The 12,130-nt window shown below is 46.8% G+C and overlaps 2 protein-coding genes across 5 annotated transcripts in view; both read right to left on the bottom strand.

Moving 5' to 3' along the window:
* Nucleotides 1-12,130, bottom strand: part of LOC149347763 (uncharacterized) — a 220,076-nt gene that overhangs the window by 195,844 nt on the left and 12,102 nt on the right. The window lies entirely within an intron of this gene.
* The window catches only part of LOC149347770 (uncharacterized), a 39,001-nt gene that overhangs the window by 24,512 nt on the left and 2,359 nt on the right, over nt 1-12,130 (bottom strand). Inside the window, exons 3-5 of the mRNA XM_089586039.1 lie at nt 11,846-11,995; nt 6,539-6,635; nt 2,611-2,663 (exon numbers count right to left, since the gene is read on the bottom strand). Of these exons, the coding sequence (XP_089442165.1) occupies nt 2,611-2,663; nt 6,539-6,635; nt 11,846-11,995 (300 nt within the window). The remainder of the gene's footprint in view (nt 1-2,610; nt 2,664-6,538; nt 6,636-11,845; nt 11,996-12,130) is intronic.

A 12,130-nucleotide genomic window follows, 5' to 3' on the forward strand; every position in this document is an offset into this window, starting at 1 on the left:
TGTGGGGTTCGTCGAGATGGATGGACTGCTGGCGGAAGGAACTTGCTCGCACTCTTCTGCACACTGCGCACCGGCTGTCGCTGTTGCAAGTGCTTCTCGGCTGCTGAAGTCTTCCCTGGACACGGCCTAGTCGTCGAGTGTGAAATGAGGATTATTAGAACACGAAGCACTGAGAAGAACATTGCTGCAGCAAAAGCTACGCATTCCTGCCAATTGCCCGTAGAAGCACCTGTACTCCACTCTATGTATATTCGTATGGTTGGTCTTAAGTTTCCAGGCCACATGGTCTGCTTTTGAGCCACATGGCTGGGCATTTACGTCGTCGTGTTTGAGGTTAAAATTTTTTCATAGTATTTACTATTCCAATACTGGCATAAACCGTGACCTGTACATCCATTCACCAAACTATATTTCGCTACGTTGTGTCCATCGATTAAAAGTTAAAGAAATTAACTGTAAATCAGAGATGTACAAATATGCTTTTTTCCCGTGGTCTATAAGAGATTGGAACCGGCTCTCTGAAGAAGTGGTATTAATTACGCCAGGTGATTTATTCTCTTCATCTCTGTGAATGCTGTTTTAGGCTGTATTATTGTTGCATCATGGTTGCATTGTATGTGCTGCACTTTGTTACCTTTTTTTCGTTTGTATGACGTGTTACTCCCCCCACTGTAATGCCACTTGTGGGGCTGTGGGTATTACAATAAGTAATAAACAATATCTATACGGAGTAGGAGAACCATCATTCTCGCCTTCACAACGTTGTTAGATTCACAGCGGTGTTAAGCAGGGTGTTCAAAGTAGACCCTGTGGCTTGGGAACCTTTGACCACCTCTGTACATCTACGGGGCCTCCGTATAAGTAATTTATAAGTTGGGTGTTGAGAAAAGGTGCAGTGACTGCCCATTTCTCTTTGGACACCCTAACCAGTTTTACTACCAACATCACATAACGCGGTCATGTGTGCTGTGTTCAGTAGTTGACAAAAATGAGAAGCAAGAAATTTTATGCACAAGAATTGTGAATTTCTGGTTACCTCTACGGTAAATCTGGTAAATGTTTAGATATTATAGCCAAAGATGAAAACTCGCTTAACAGAAAAGGTCTGCTTGCCACGCATATTATGGAGTAAGGAATAAAATGAATGCTGAAACTTTCTCATACTGCTCACGACCTACATGTATACAGTGTATACAGCCCGATTACACTGCATAAACAGTGCAGATAGAGTGCACGCTTACTAAGACAGACTGGTCGTTACTATTATCCAGGTTTATTCCTGAGTGTGATTTAGAAGTGAGTTAAATGATAGCGAGTGAGGCCTAAGGTCGCTCTTCTGCATTGAAACACGAACCCTGAAGCATTTATACATGCGTCAATGACTTGGTTTAATGTTATTTAACTTCAGAAACAGAACCTATTACACGAATGCAAATTAAGTGCCAAAGACATGCAACACAGATGTTGCTCCTGAACGACTTTGGTATATGCAGTGTTTAAGTCCCGAAGCGACACATGGGCGAGGAGCGCTGTAAGGGAGAGCTCCGGACTGAATTCGATCTCAGGCTCTTCAAGGTGTACTGAATCTGTACAGCAAGCGGCATCGAACTCGTGACCTTCAGACCCGCAGCCGCCGCCACGGATCAAGTCTTTAAATGGCTGAAACCACTCACTAGTCGAGAACTTATATGTGAACAAATTTTTTCGAAACGTGACAGGAAACATTAAGCATGCTGAGCATTAATAAATTTCTTTCCAGCATCCTTTAGGAAAGTAGTGCCGCGTTCCCGTTTGATATTTGCGTGCATCGAAGGACAGCGTATGAAAGGAGCTTTGTTCCCATACAGGCGTATTCCTGTTTAGAGTGCACGAACAATGCTATGATGTACGCAACACTGAATGTGGCACATAGGTGAAAGCATACCCAGCTGTTAGTTAAGTGGCTGCTAACAGTGTAGTAACCTACAATGGTGCATTGCAACAGAAGCTACAAACTCACCTTTGCATTTCAGTGGAATGCACCGCCGGGCACGTTAGTCGAACTGAGGGTACCACGTTCAGAGGATAGCGCCGACTCTGCAAACGTGTGAAAAGAAATTTGCAGACTACATCGTACACAAGCTAATATACTATACAGAGTGATTTTCTTTTAACGTTTACAGATCTTTTAAACACTATCAGTGATAATTCGGTGCGGTCTGTGCAGCTGAATTGTACGGCAACAAGGTGGAAACAGAGGGTGACACAGCCCGATGATTAAATGATCAAGTAGAAAAATTACGAATAGATTTTTATTGTTCGATTAAATGGTAAGATTATATTGCGAAGGTGAGCAGTTTGTTTTTATTTTCCTTAGAGGCCAATGGGGTGCGAAATGTCGAACATAAAAATTATGCACTTAAAAGCTTGATGAGATAGCCTTACGCGTTGCGTATTTATAAAATGTCCGTGCGCATAGTACCGTCGCCGATATCACGTTAACTGCATTTACGTCGATTCAAAAAGCCCGCGCTGAGAGTGTATGGTAAAGAAGAAAAGGTCGTTGAAATTCTCCCGGAGACCGCAGGATGCCAAAAGCAAGGATTTCGGGCTACGGACCCTTTCACGTACCTGTTGAGAGGAGGACTGGATGGATGAACCTGGCAGGAGACAGGAGCAGTCAGCTGCGGTTGAAGAGAGATGACTCTCAGTAACAATCACGACATATACAAGTGAATCCCTATTTTACTATTCCGGTGCTAAATTAAAACAATTATCGGAGGTCACTCCTTTACTATTCCGGCGCTAAATAAAAACAATCATTATTGGAGTAAAATTTTTACAGCAGTTCGCCTTTTCCGACGCCTTTTGTTTACCTTTATTTATTCATGCACTCATATTGACGCAGAATCTGGTGTATTTTGTTTAAAGGCAAATGACGTTTTACCGTTGTGCACTGCTCGTTGTGCACTGCTCGTATTTACAACTGCCGAATGTCATTCCGGCCTTTTAGTCTTCCCTTCTACAGAACTTAAATTGAATTCGGTATGTGATTAGCCGGGTCGTTCATGCGGATCTGGCCCGATTACGCCTACTACTACATTGGTAGTCAGCCACGCGCCACGCCATGAGCTGCAAAGTTCCTCAGTAGCTCACGCCTGCTCTGTATAGCTGTTACCTTAAAGCCTCTGCCGTAATCATCGCTAGTATACCTACAACCCTCGGTGCTTGCTGTAACAAGGCGCCACTGGGTAAACAAATCCAATGCAGCCCGCAAAACAACACTCAGAGAAAGCTGGTTTAAATGCGCCTCCAATGTTGCTGAGCTTTCCTCGTACAGAGAGTGGTTTTTCTCCCTAATCCACCTTTTTCGCAAGAAGTGATGCCCTCTGGGGAGTGGCGCAAATTTGTCCGCTACTGATTGAAGGCAAACACGCGGGAGACGCTCTCACGATCTGCTTCTACGAGGTGCCAGCTACATCTGCGAAGTGGCGCGTGTTGACAGCTGCCGCCATCTGTCGCATGCTCCTGACACTAACATGAAGTGCGCATGCGCAGAAGGAGCTGCGCTTTTCGACCATTGGAGCTGGAGGAGAAGAGGCGCGCATGCGCGGAGCGGCCGTGTTGAAAAAAGGCGGATTATGGTGTTGCGTGGATGCTTCGCGATGCTCAGAATATTACTGAAAAGGCCGAGTGGATATACTAAAGCTATTACTCTCGCTGAGGAGTTGGAAAGTCCTCGTCGCGGCTTCCACAGAGCGCCTTCGGCCCGTGTTCCCACATCAAATGCGCCGACAGCTCATCTGCGAAGGCGAATACACACGGTTATTAGACAACAATGCGCTACAATATTGGTCGACCCAACTTTACTGGCTGGTTACTTTATACTGATGCCACCAACTGCACGTCGACGACAAACTTGTGCTTCTATATACCAGGCGTTTCAGAAAGGCCCATCAATTCCGTCGTCCGTGTAATGCCGGTGCTTAGCAAGGAAATGCATCAGCGAATCGCAAATTACTCGGGTATTCTTCATTAACTATAACCTATAACGTACGTTTTTTGGAACCCTGGAATGTCACCAAACGCCGGACTAACTACGGGAAACAAATGTTGAAATACTCATTGCCGACGGTTTTAAATTATCTTTTTACTGAAACAAATAATGACATTTCCGCGATTTCCTCACAGAAATTGCGTACCTTGTTTGTATAACCTGTTTATTCTTTTTTTTTTCTTTCCTCGCTTTGATGTTTGACGTGTACGCCTTCGCCGCACGCTGCTGCGCTACTGTGTATGCTGGGAGGTCAGGACTCCTCAAGCTGTTTTTTCAGCTTTTTACCTGCCCTCCTCGCAACATTCCATTTCTGTTGCGGAATAAATTTCAATTTCAATTTCAATTTCAATTTCAACTCTTACAGATGGGCACCTGGTTGCAATGAAAGATTTGTAGCTCGCCATTAGGAACAACCGCATTAGCTTTTTGAAATTTCGCGCTGAATTCGAAAACCGCGCGTTTGCGGTGCTCGCGCTCAGCGATGACCATCAAAGCTGCATTCGATTCAGCCGTGGTTCTCTGCACCGCCGGAACCGGTTCACGGTGCGCTGCACCAAAGCGCTCGATTCACAGCGCCCCCTGCACCACCGTCCGCGAGTGATTTTGGTGCAGTCGTGGTGCCGCTTTGGTGCAAAGAACCGCGGCACCGTCAGAGACGGAGGTGCAGGACAGTGGTGCACTTGTTTGGCGGCGTAAGCAGACGACGCGCACAGACGACGAAATGTTTGTTAACATCAATGGCCAACTGAAGGAAGTTTTTCCCGTTTCTCGCGACAGCCTCTTGAATTCGAAGCTGAAATACCTCGCTTTCGTAGTAGTTGGGGATTCTGTTGCGGTCTGTCCGAACTGTGTTGCTGCAAAAGAAAGCACCACGTCGGCTTCCTCATCTTCGCTGTCTGACGATTCCGAAAATTCCATAAAAATGGATTCGGCGATGCCGTCGTCCACGATGCACGAAAAACAGACGCGACGCACCGCGCGACACAACACACCACGACGGACGAGAACCGGATAGCAGACGACAAGGCCTGTGCGTGCACGCGCTCGATTGAAAATCTCCGCACCAGTGATTTGTGACGCTGCTGACGCGCTGCACCTGCACCAAGAAACTGGAATTGCACCGCGCCGGCACCAACGGAACTTTTTCGGAATTGGTGCAGAGAACCAGTTCTGAATCGAACAAACCTCAAACTGCGTGACTCCGTGACGCACATGCCACGTGACCACCTCTTCCTCGCCTCGGCTGGCGCAGCGAGGAACGGTGAGCACCGCAGTGCAGGCTGGACAGGGAGTGTCACGTGGCACATGCGCCACGAGTTGACGCGTTTACATGGACATCGCTGAGCGCGCGCTCGAATTGCGCGATAAATGGCCGGAATTTATTGAGCCACAGTGCAGAAAGTGATTTCGTTTTCCAAGAACTAATATAGGCACTGCACTAATGGCCAGCTACAAATCTCGAATTGCAACCAGGTGCCTATCTCGTTAAAATTGCACGTGTCCAGTTATGCTCACTTCCTTTCCCCAAAATCAAGAGAAAACTGGTTTTCAAGGAAAAGACATGGCGCAGTAATTCTCAATTATCTGTGGAATAATTATTCATTTTACCAGTATAACACGATGCGCCTCCTTTCTGGTGTTCGCTAATACTAGTATCACCGAGAAAAGCGTCTATCTGGCTAAAAAAAACTGCCTTTCCTGAAACGCCAGTACCGGTTTGCTCTAAGTATGTTTGAAGGTCTATTTTTCAATGACTGGCTCATTTGCTCAGAGGACACGTCGAGCACACCTTTAGAAAGAAATACGTACGCCGACTAAAAGATCTGAGCCAGCATTTATGCTTTTTTTTTACTGAATGCTTCAGGTGTTCAGTTATGCGCATTTCCTTTCGTCGAAATCAAGCAAAAGCTGGTTTTCAAGGAAATGACAAGATACAGCAACAATTATACATTTTACTAGTTTGGTTTGGTTTATTTGCGTTTAATGTCCCAAAGCGACTCGGGCTATGGGGGACGCCATAGTGAAAAGCAGCAGAAATTTCGACCTCAGGGGGTTCTTTAACGTCCACTGAGACCACATAGTACATGGGCCTCTAAAATGTCGATGCTGGCGAAATGCTAGATGAGCGTGTACTGTGTGATGTCAGCGCACGTTGAAGAACCCCAGGTGGTCCAAATTATCTGGAGACCTCAACTGCGGCGTCCCTCATAGTCCGGGGTGGATTTAAAACTTCAAACCCCATAAAGCCAAACCAATCAACTCCACTAGATGTTGTCCAGGTGTCTACTCGGAGAGCTGCAAAGTTCTCACAGAGCACTGCGCAACCATCGGCTCTGGCTTCGCGTTCTTTGTAAACTGTACAATACAAATTCACTCCAAAATCTCAAGTTCTCGCCTCGCTGGTGTGAGCACAGGCAAAAACCTACTAGAATACGCCAATAATTTATATATACTCGTCTGAGAGTCGCCTTTAACACTTCGCTCTAAACAAAAATGGCTTACCTCCGCACAGCTGTTGGCTGCTGGTGATCTTCGTTGGCTGCAAACGGTGCATACGCGATGCAGGTGTGTCACACGACTGTCTGCGGCAGCGGCTGATCTGCGGAAAAAGGTTCAGCAACAGCAACAATTCAGGATTGCCGCGCATCACCGGTCGAGTCCGCGTCAAGGCGCGTTCTCACTTGGGGCGGTGACAGCGAGCGGTATCCGCAGCCATGGCGGAGATTTCGTCGAAATGCCCAGCGGAAAGCCCAATCGGTCCAGGACGGATTTTTGCCGCCGGAAGAATTCCGCCGATTTCCATCGGCCAATAGGATGGGGAAGAAGAAGTTGCATTCTCGCGGGGTCAAAAATGGGCACTGTGGCATTGTTTCTAATGAGAGGGCTGATTTTTTAGCAAAGTCTGCCCTTGATGGTCCTATTGTCCCCTCGCTCGGCTTGGGCTTCCTCTATCTATTCCGATTCTCTTATCCTTCGGGGCAAGCGCCAAGGGACATGCCCTGAAACCAGTGTTCGATTCTATTCACAATTATATAATTTCATCTGGTAGATTTCTCTGCTAGAATGTGAATTCACAACTTTTCTTTCTCCGTATTTTTTGTATTGTACAAATTCTAGCTCTGTGTCCCAAATTTTAGATTTAATTATACCCCATTCCCTGTACATGAGTGCGTTTGTATCCGCTATGCACCCTGGCCAATCCCCCGCCGTGGGTATGTGCCATTCAGCCCGAGGACATCATCATCATCATCGTCAAAAATGGCGGTGCCCTTGCAAGCCGGACCCCTCGCTCCGGACTGAATTCGTCGTGGTTACTGCCGTTTTCAGTGCTCTTACTGGCCATAAATGGGGCACCGGCCTTTCGCTTCGTCTCACCTCACCCATAGCAGAAAGTACGAGCGATAAATTTGCTTTTTTTGTTTATAGTGACGACTCTTCCGCTTTTAGGCTTAAGAGGAGCCTGAGTTTGTTAACAAAAATGATCCTCGTCTTAACAATAAGATGGTACCACAAGGCGGGCTTATCGTGCCTCTGCTAGGCTGAAGTGAGAACGTAAGAAATTGAGAACGTAAGAAATGGCGTTACGACCCGCAAAATGCCTGCGTTTAGCGTACGCGTAGCGCGCATACGCTGCATACGCTAACGGTATGAAGATAGCACCGATTAATCTCTTTTCTTACCATATCTGCGTACTCTGCGAGCAGAGAAGACCTAGACGACATGGTGGCCGGGAGGTGTGAACTAGGAAACGCTAGGAAACACTTTATGCATCTGTCGTATTCACGTAAACATGACTTCTCTCTAGGCCTATCCTGCGTAGCATCGAAAGCGCCGTGGACGATCCCTTGTAGGAAGCCACGGTATATCATAAAAGGGCTAATTTTGCTGTCCTCACAATGTAAACACAATAATAACTGATATTAAGGTACAGTTGTAAGCGACGCACGTCCGGCGAAGTCCACTCACAGACTTCGGCGAGCTGTGTTAGCGTCACCACATGACAACCAATGTAGTAAGCGCTGCTGCGGTATTGAACCACGAGTCCGAAGGCCACACGAACCATAAAACCCTATCCTCTCGTCCAACAGCTTTAAGGTGTTTTCATGTGGCTAGTGGTGGCAGCGGGTATGTACGCGGCCTCACGCATGAGGAATCACGGGAATGCGATTTGCAGGAGCGGCACATGCAGGGGCACGCTGTTCGACAGACTGAATATTTCGCTGAATGGCAGATGGACAAAACGCGTTGAGTGGTGCTATTCTTTTGTAAGGGATTTCAAGGGAATGTTTTGAAATTATTACATGGAAAAGTTCCACAATTTTGGTTGCTGTATATCCAGGATCGACTCCACACCAGAACAACTTAGCCTATGTGCCATTCTAGGAGTATGCTTGCTCCTGAACGGCCTCATTTGGCTGAAACACTTCGGGGCAAAGTGTGGTGACACAAAACAACTAGGGTGTACCTGTACAGTAATTTGCAGCACTAAGGAGCCTATGGCCAACTGGGAATCAAAATGCACACGTGCTGCCTAAGTGTGTTCGTCTTCATCCATCATTCCGCCGCGATCGATGGCTCCATCACTTCGAAGGAATAAGAACTAGGGGGCAGCTGCTCGCCAGACACTCGGTGGAAGCCATGTTTGCGAATTGATGCGTACCACCGCAGTACCACTTCGCGGCAGGCCTTCGCAGTGCTCGGTACGTGTGGTATGTCTAATTTAAGCCAGTGAATGAAACGCTCACTGTACTCAATAAAAGCAAAAAAAAAATATTTTTAAGGTTTTCATTTAACGTCTCCAAGCTCCGACCCGGAGCCCTCCATTACGGCTTTGGTCGCAGTAATAGCCTAACTGTCTCCAAAACAGCTCAATACTGCTCAAGTATTTGAGGGTCAGTTTTTTTTCCAGAGCCATATCTAGTCACAATTTTGCATGCCATTTAATTTCAGTGAATTAAGTGCTCACTGTACACGTAAAAAGTAAACCCACCTTTCCTATTACTACCATAATTTTAGGCTTAAGGTTGCATAGAGTTTAACGTCCCAAAGCGACTGAGGCTATGAGGGACGGCGTAGAGGAGGGCTCCCGATCGAAATTCCTCACACTCTCCACTACGGCGTCCCTTATAGACATAGCCAGTCTGCAAAACAGTTCAACACTGTTAATGGATCTCCACTTAAGCCTGTCTTGTGCCAGCCAAGAACAATATATCGCCAAAAAGTCCCTATCAAGTATTTCAGGGACTATGAGCTTTTCATTTTTAAATGAATGTCTAATTTCCTGTAAAGGGGGTTCGATCCCGCTCGCGGCAGTCGAATTTCGATGGAGGTGAAATTCTACAGGCCCATGTGGTATGCTATGTCACGCACTTTAAAGAACCGCAGGTGATTGCAATTTCCGGAGCCCTTCACTACGGCGTCCCTCATAGCCTGAGTCACTTTGAGAGACAAAACCTTCTTAATTACATGTAGAACACTCCTTGCTCCCGCCTCCCGTTGAATACGTAAAGAAATCTGGACTTTTTTCATCACGACGCCAGATGGCGTCACAAATACAGCTGCTTACTCGATCTGATTTGACAGCAGCTTCCTTGTGGGTAGTCGCGGGCCTGGATCCTGCGGCATGACCATTGAGACAAGACAATGTTAATTTAATACCGTCACTGAGACTAACGCAAACTGCTTAATTAAACATCAAGCTGCCCACCTGTTAGGCAGACAGCACACCTCCATAACCGTTACACTGGTATGCAATAACAGGCTAAGCCTCACCACATTTCACATGGTCGCGTGACCAGCGCGCCAACGTGACCAGTGTCCCTGTCAGGCACGTGGCCGTGCACCCACTGCGATGGACGTAATAGCCACAATGACTGCAGGTCTTGGACCTTAGGTGTTGGTCATAAGCAAAAGATGGGAACACAGCGAGAAGTTTTGCTGAGTTAAGGGCATTCCGCAGCAGAGTTTTAAACACTTTTTTATGCCAAACCTTGCGCCGCCTGCATGCAATAAGTTGTGAAAGCGCGCGAGCTCAAGACCGCATATGAGACACACTTGCACGGACACTGAGCTGGCAGATCAGCGGTCAGTCAGGGGCGTAGCCAGGGGACGGGGGGGGGGGTCCAGTGCCAGAACCCCCCCCCCCCCCCCCCCCCCCCCCCGAAGACGATTGTATTTAATGTTCATCTAGTAGAGGAACTCACAGAAGTTTCACGGATTGCCGTGACCGCATTCTAATAGCATTCTTTTCCTAGCCCGACAGTTCCGCGTTTGAGTTTCAGACAGTGGCCCTTATTTCTGTGTTTCAGTAATTATTCAAGAATGTTATGATGCATTTGCATTCTCTATTTATTCTCTAAATTACTGATCTACGTGTTGTATCGGCGTGTGCCGCCCAAGAATGAGAAGCGGCCGCTCCGGCCGAGCAACCAGTACATCAACTTCTATTATTCAAGTATACGCATGTTTTTATACACAGGCGACACCAGTCCTCCTAGCGGCGGTGATTGTGAAATCAAAACCAAAACCAAATATACAACAGTAAGTAGTCGAGGATCTATAATAGAAAGCGGATGTTGTAGAAAAAGAGCCGCTCTTCTTCGTCATCGCACAACTTATGGCACTCCTTGTAATTGTAGGCACAGTTCACCGGACTAAACATAGCTTTTCACGTCAGCCTACTTTTTCATTTTTTGCATTGTCCTGAAATGATCATAAACTATCGCTAAAACGTGTGTGTTTTTTAAACCGACTATGCGGCCCAGCGCAGGTTCACATGTATGGGGTAGAAGTTTTGACAAATGCCATTGAAAATATCCGTGATTTTTGATGCCAGAGTTTTTTAGATAAATCTTTACGAATGAAGTCCTCACAGTCCTGTATGCACTCTTTTTTTGTAAACATTGCGGTGAACGAAACAACTAACCCTTCGTCTTTATTGAAGCCAAAAAATGGCTAAGGTATGGTTTGGAACCAGGCTATCTCAGTTTTTTTAACGGTGGCGTATAACACCCCCCCCCCCCCCAAAAAAAAAAAAATATTTCTCGCTACGCCACTGTGCTCAGTGACTGCGAAATAGCCCGGCTCCTTCACTTCAGAAATGGTTGTCTACTTACCCGTGTTTCAGCGGAAGACACCGCCGGACACCAACGACTCAACAGCCGCGTCACCCCGCCGTGAGGTACCACATCCAGAGAAAAGCAGCGAAATAATTTTCCTGTACATCTTGCATAAGCAAGTGCATTCAGTTAGATTTTACTAGCCCTGTTCGATTCAAATGACTTTTCGTGTTCTTGAAATGTTCCTCATTATCTATTGATACTGGCAATAAACAATTATTTCTTGGCCGGCAAAGCAAACTGTCTTTTCTTTCCGTATTTTTTGCGCCCATGCGGTATGCAGCCTTTATGTCCACCATGGTTTGGTGCAAATAAGTCACTTGTGAGCGGTAAAATTGTCCGTATATGTGAATGTTTCTTCCTTATGTGTACATACAGCATGCTCCGTAACAGGTTTGAAACCAATCTCTTCCAGCTTTGAATTCCGCCCCTTCGTCACTGGCCAACGGGACTCCACACGCCCCACGCCTGGTCTCCGGTACTGACTGAATCCCATGTCGTGCCATCGCTTCAGACATCAGCGAAGGGCAGAAAGTTAGTGGTATGTAATGGGAAGAAATCATTATATAACACAGACCCAGAATTTCAGCTACGGCGATATGCAACAGTCTTTCCTCCAGCAATGATAACCAGAGTACAGGACAGGAGGAAACGTGCCAAGCGTCACTCTTTTTCCCCAGCGATTGCTCACCTGGGCGCGCAGTAGCTCTGGAATGGCTTCTTGCAGGCAGCCATCCAGGCGCGACGAAGGTATTTTACACGATGGGGTCCACAACGCCAGCTTATCTGCACGAGGTGAATCATTCAAAATCACATACCACGTCGCTTGCTGAAAGCAACGCTGCATAAAGTCAGGAAGAGGTGAAAGAGAAGGAACTACAATTCTGGAACGGCGTACCACCAGTTTTGCCTACGTCAGATGCAGCGGCTAAATTACGCACTCGTACACGGACTGCTTTGCGCGAGCTGGTCGTCT

This window comes from Amblyomma mixtum, chromosome 4 (genome assembly GCF_055824585.1).
Source record: "Amblyomma mixtum isolate Tamu chromosome 4, ASM5582458v1, whole genome shotgun sequence".
Taxonomy (NCBI): domain Eukaryota; kingdom Metazoa; phylum Arthropoda; class Arachnida; order Ixodida; family Ixodidae; genus Amblyomma; species Amblyomma mixtum.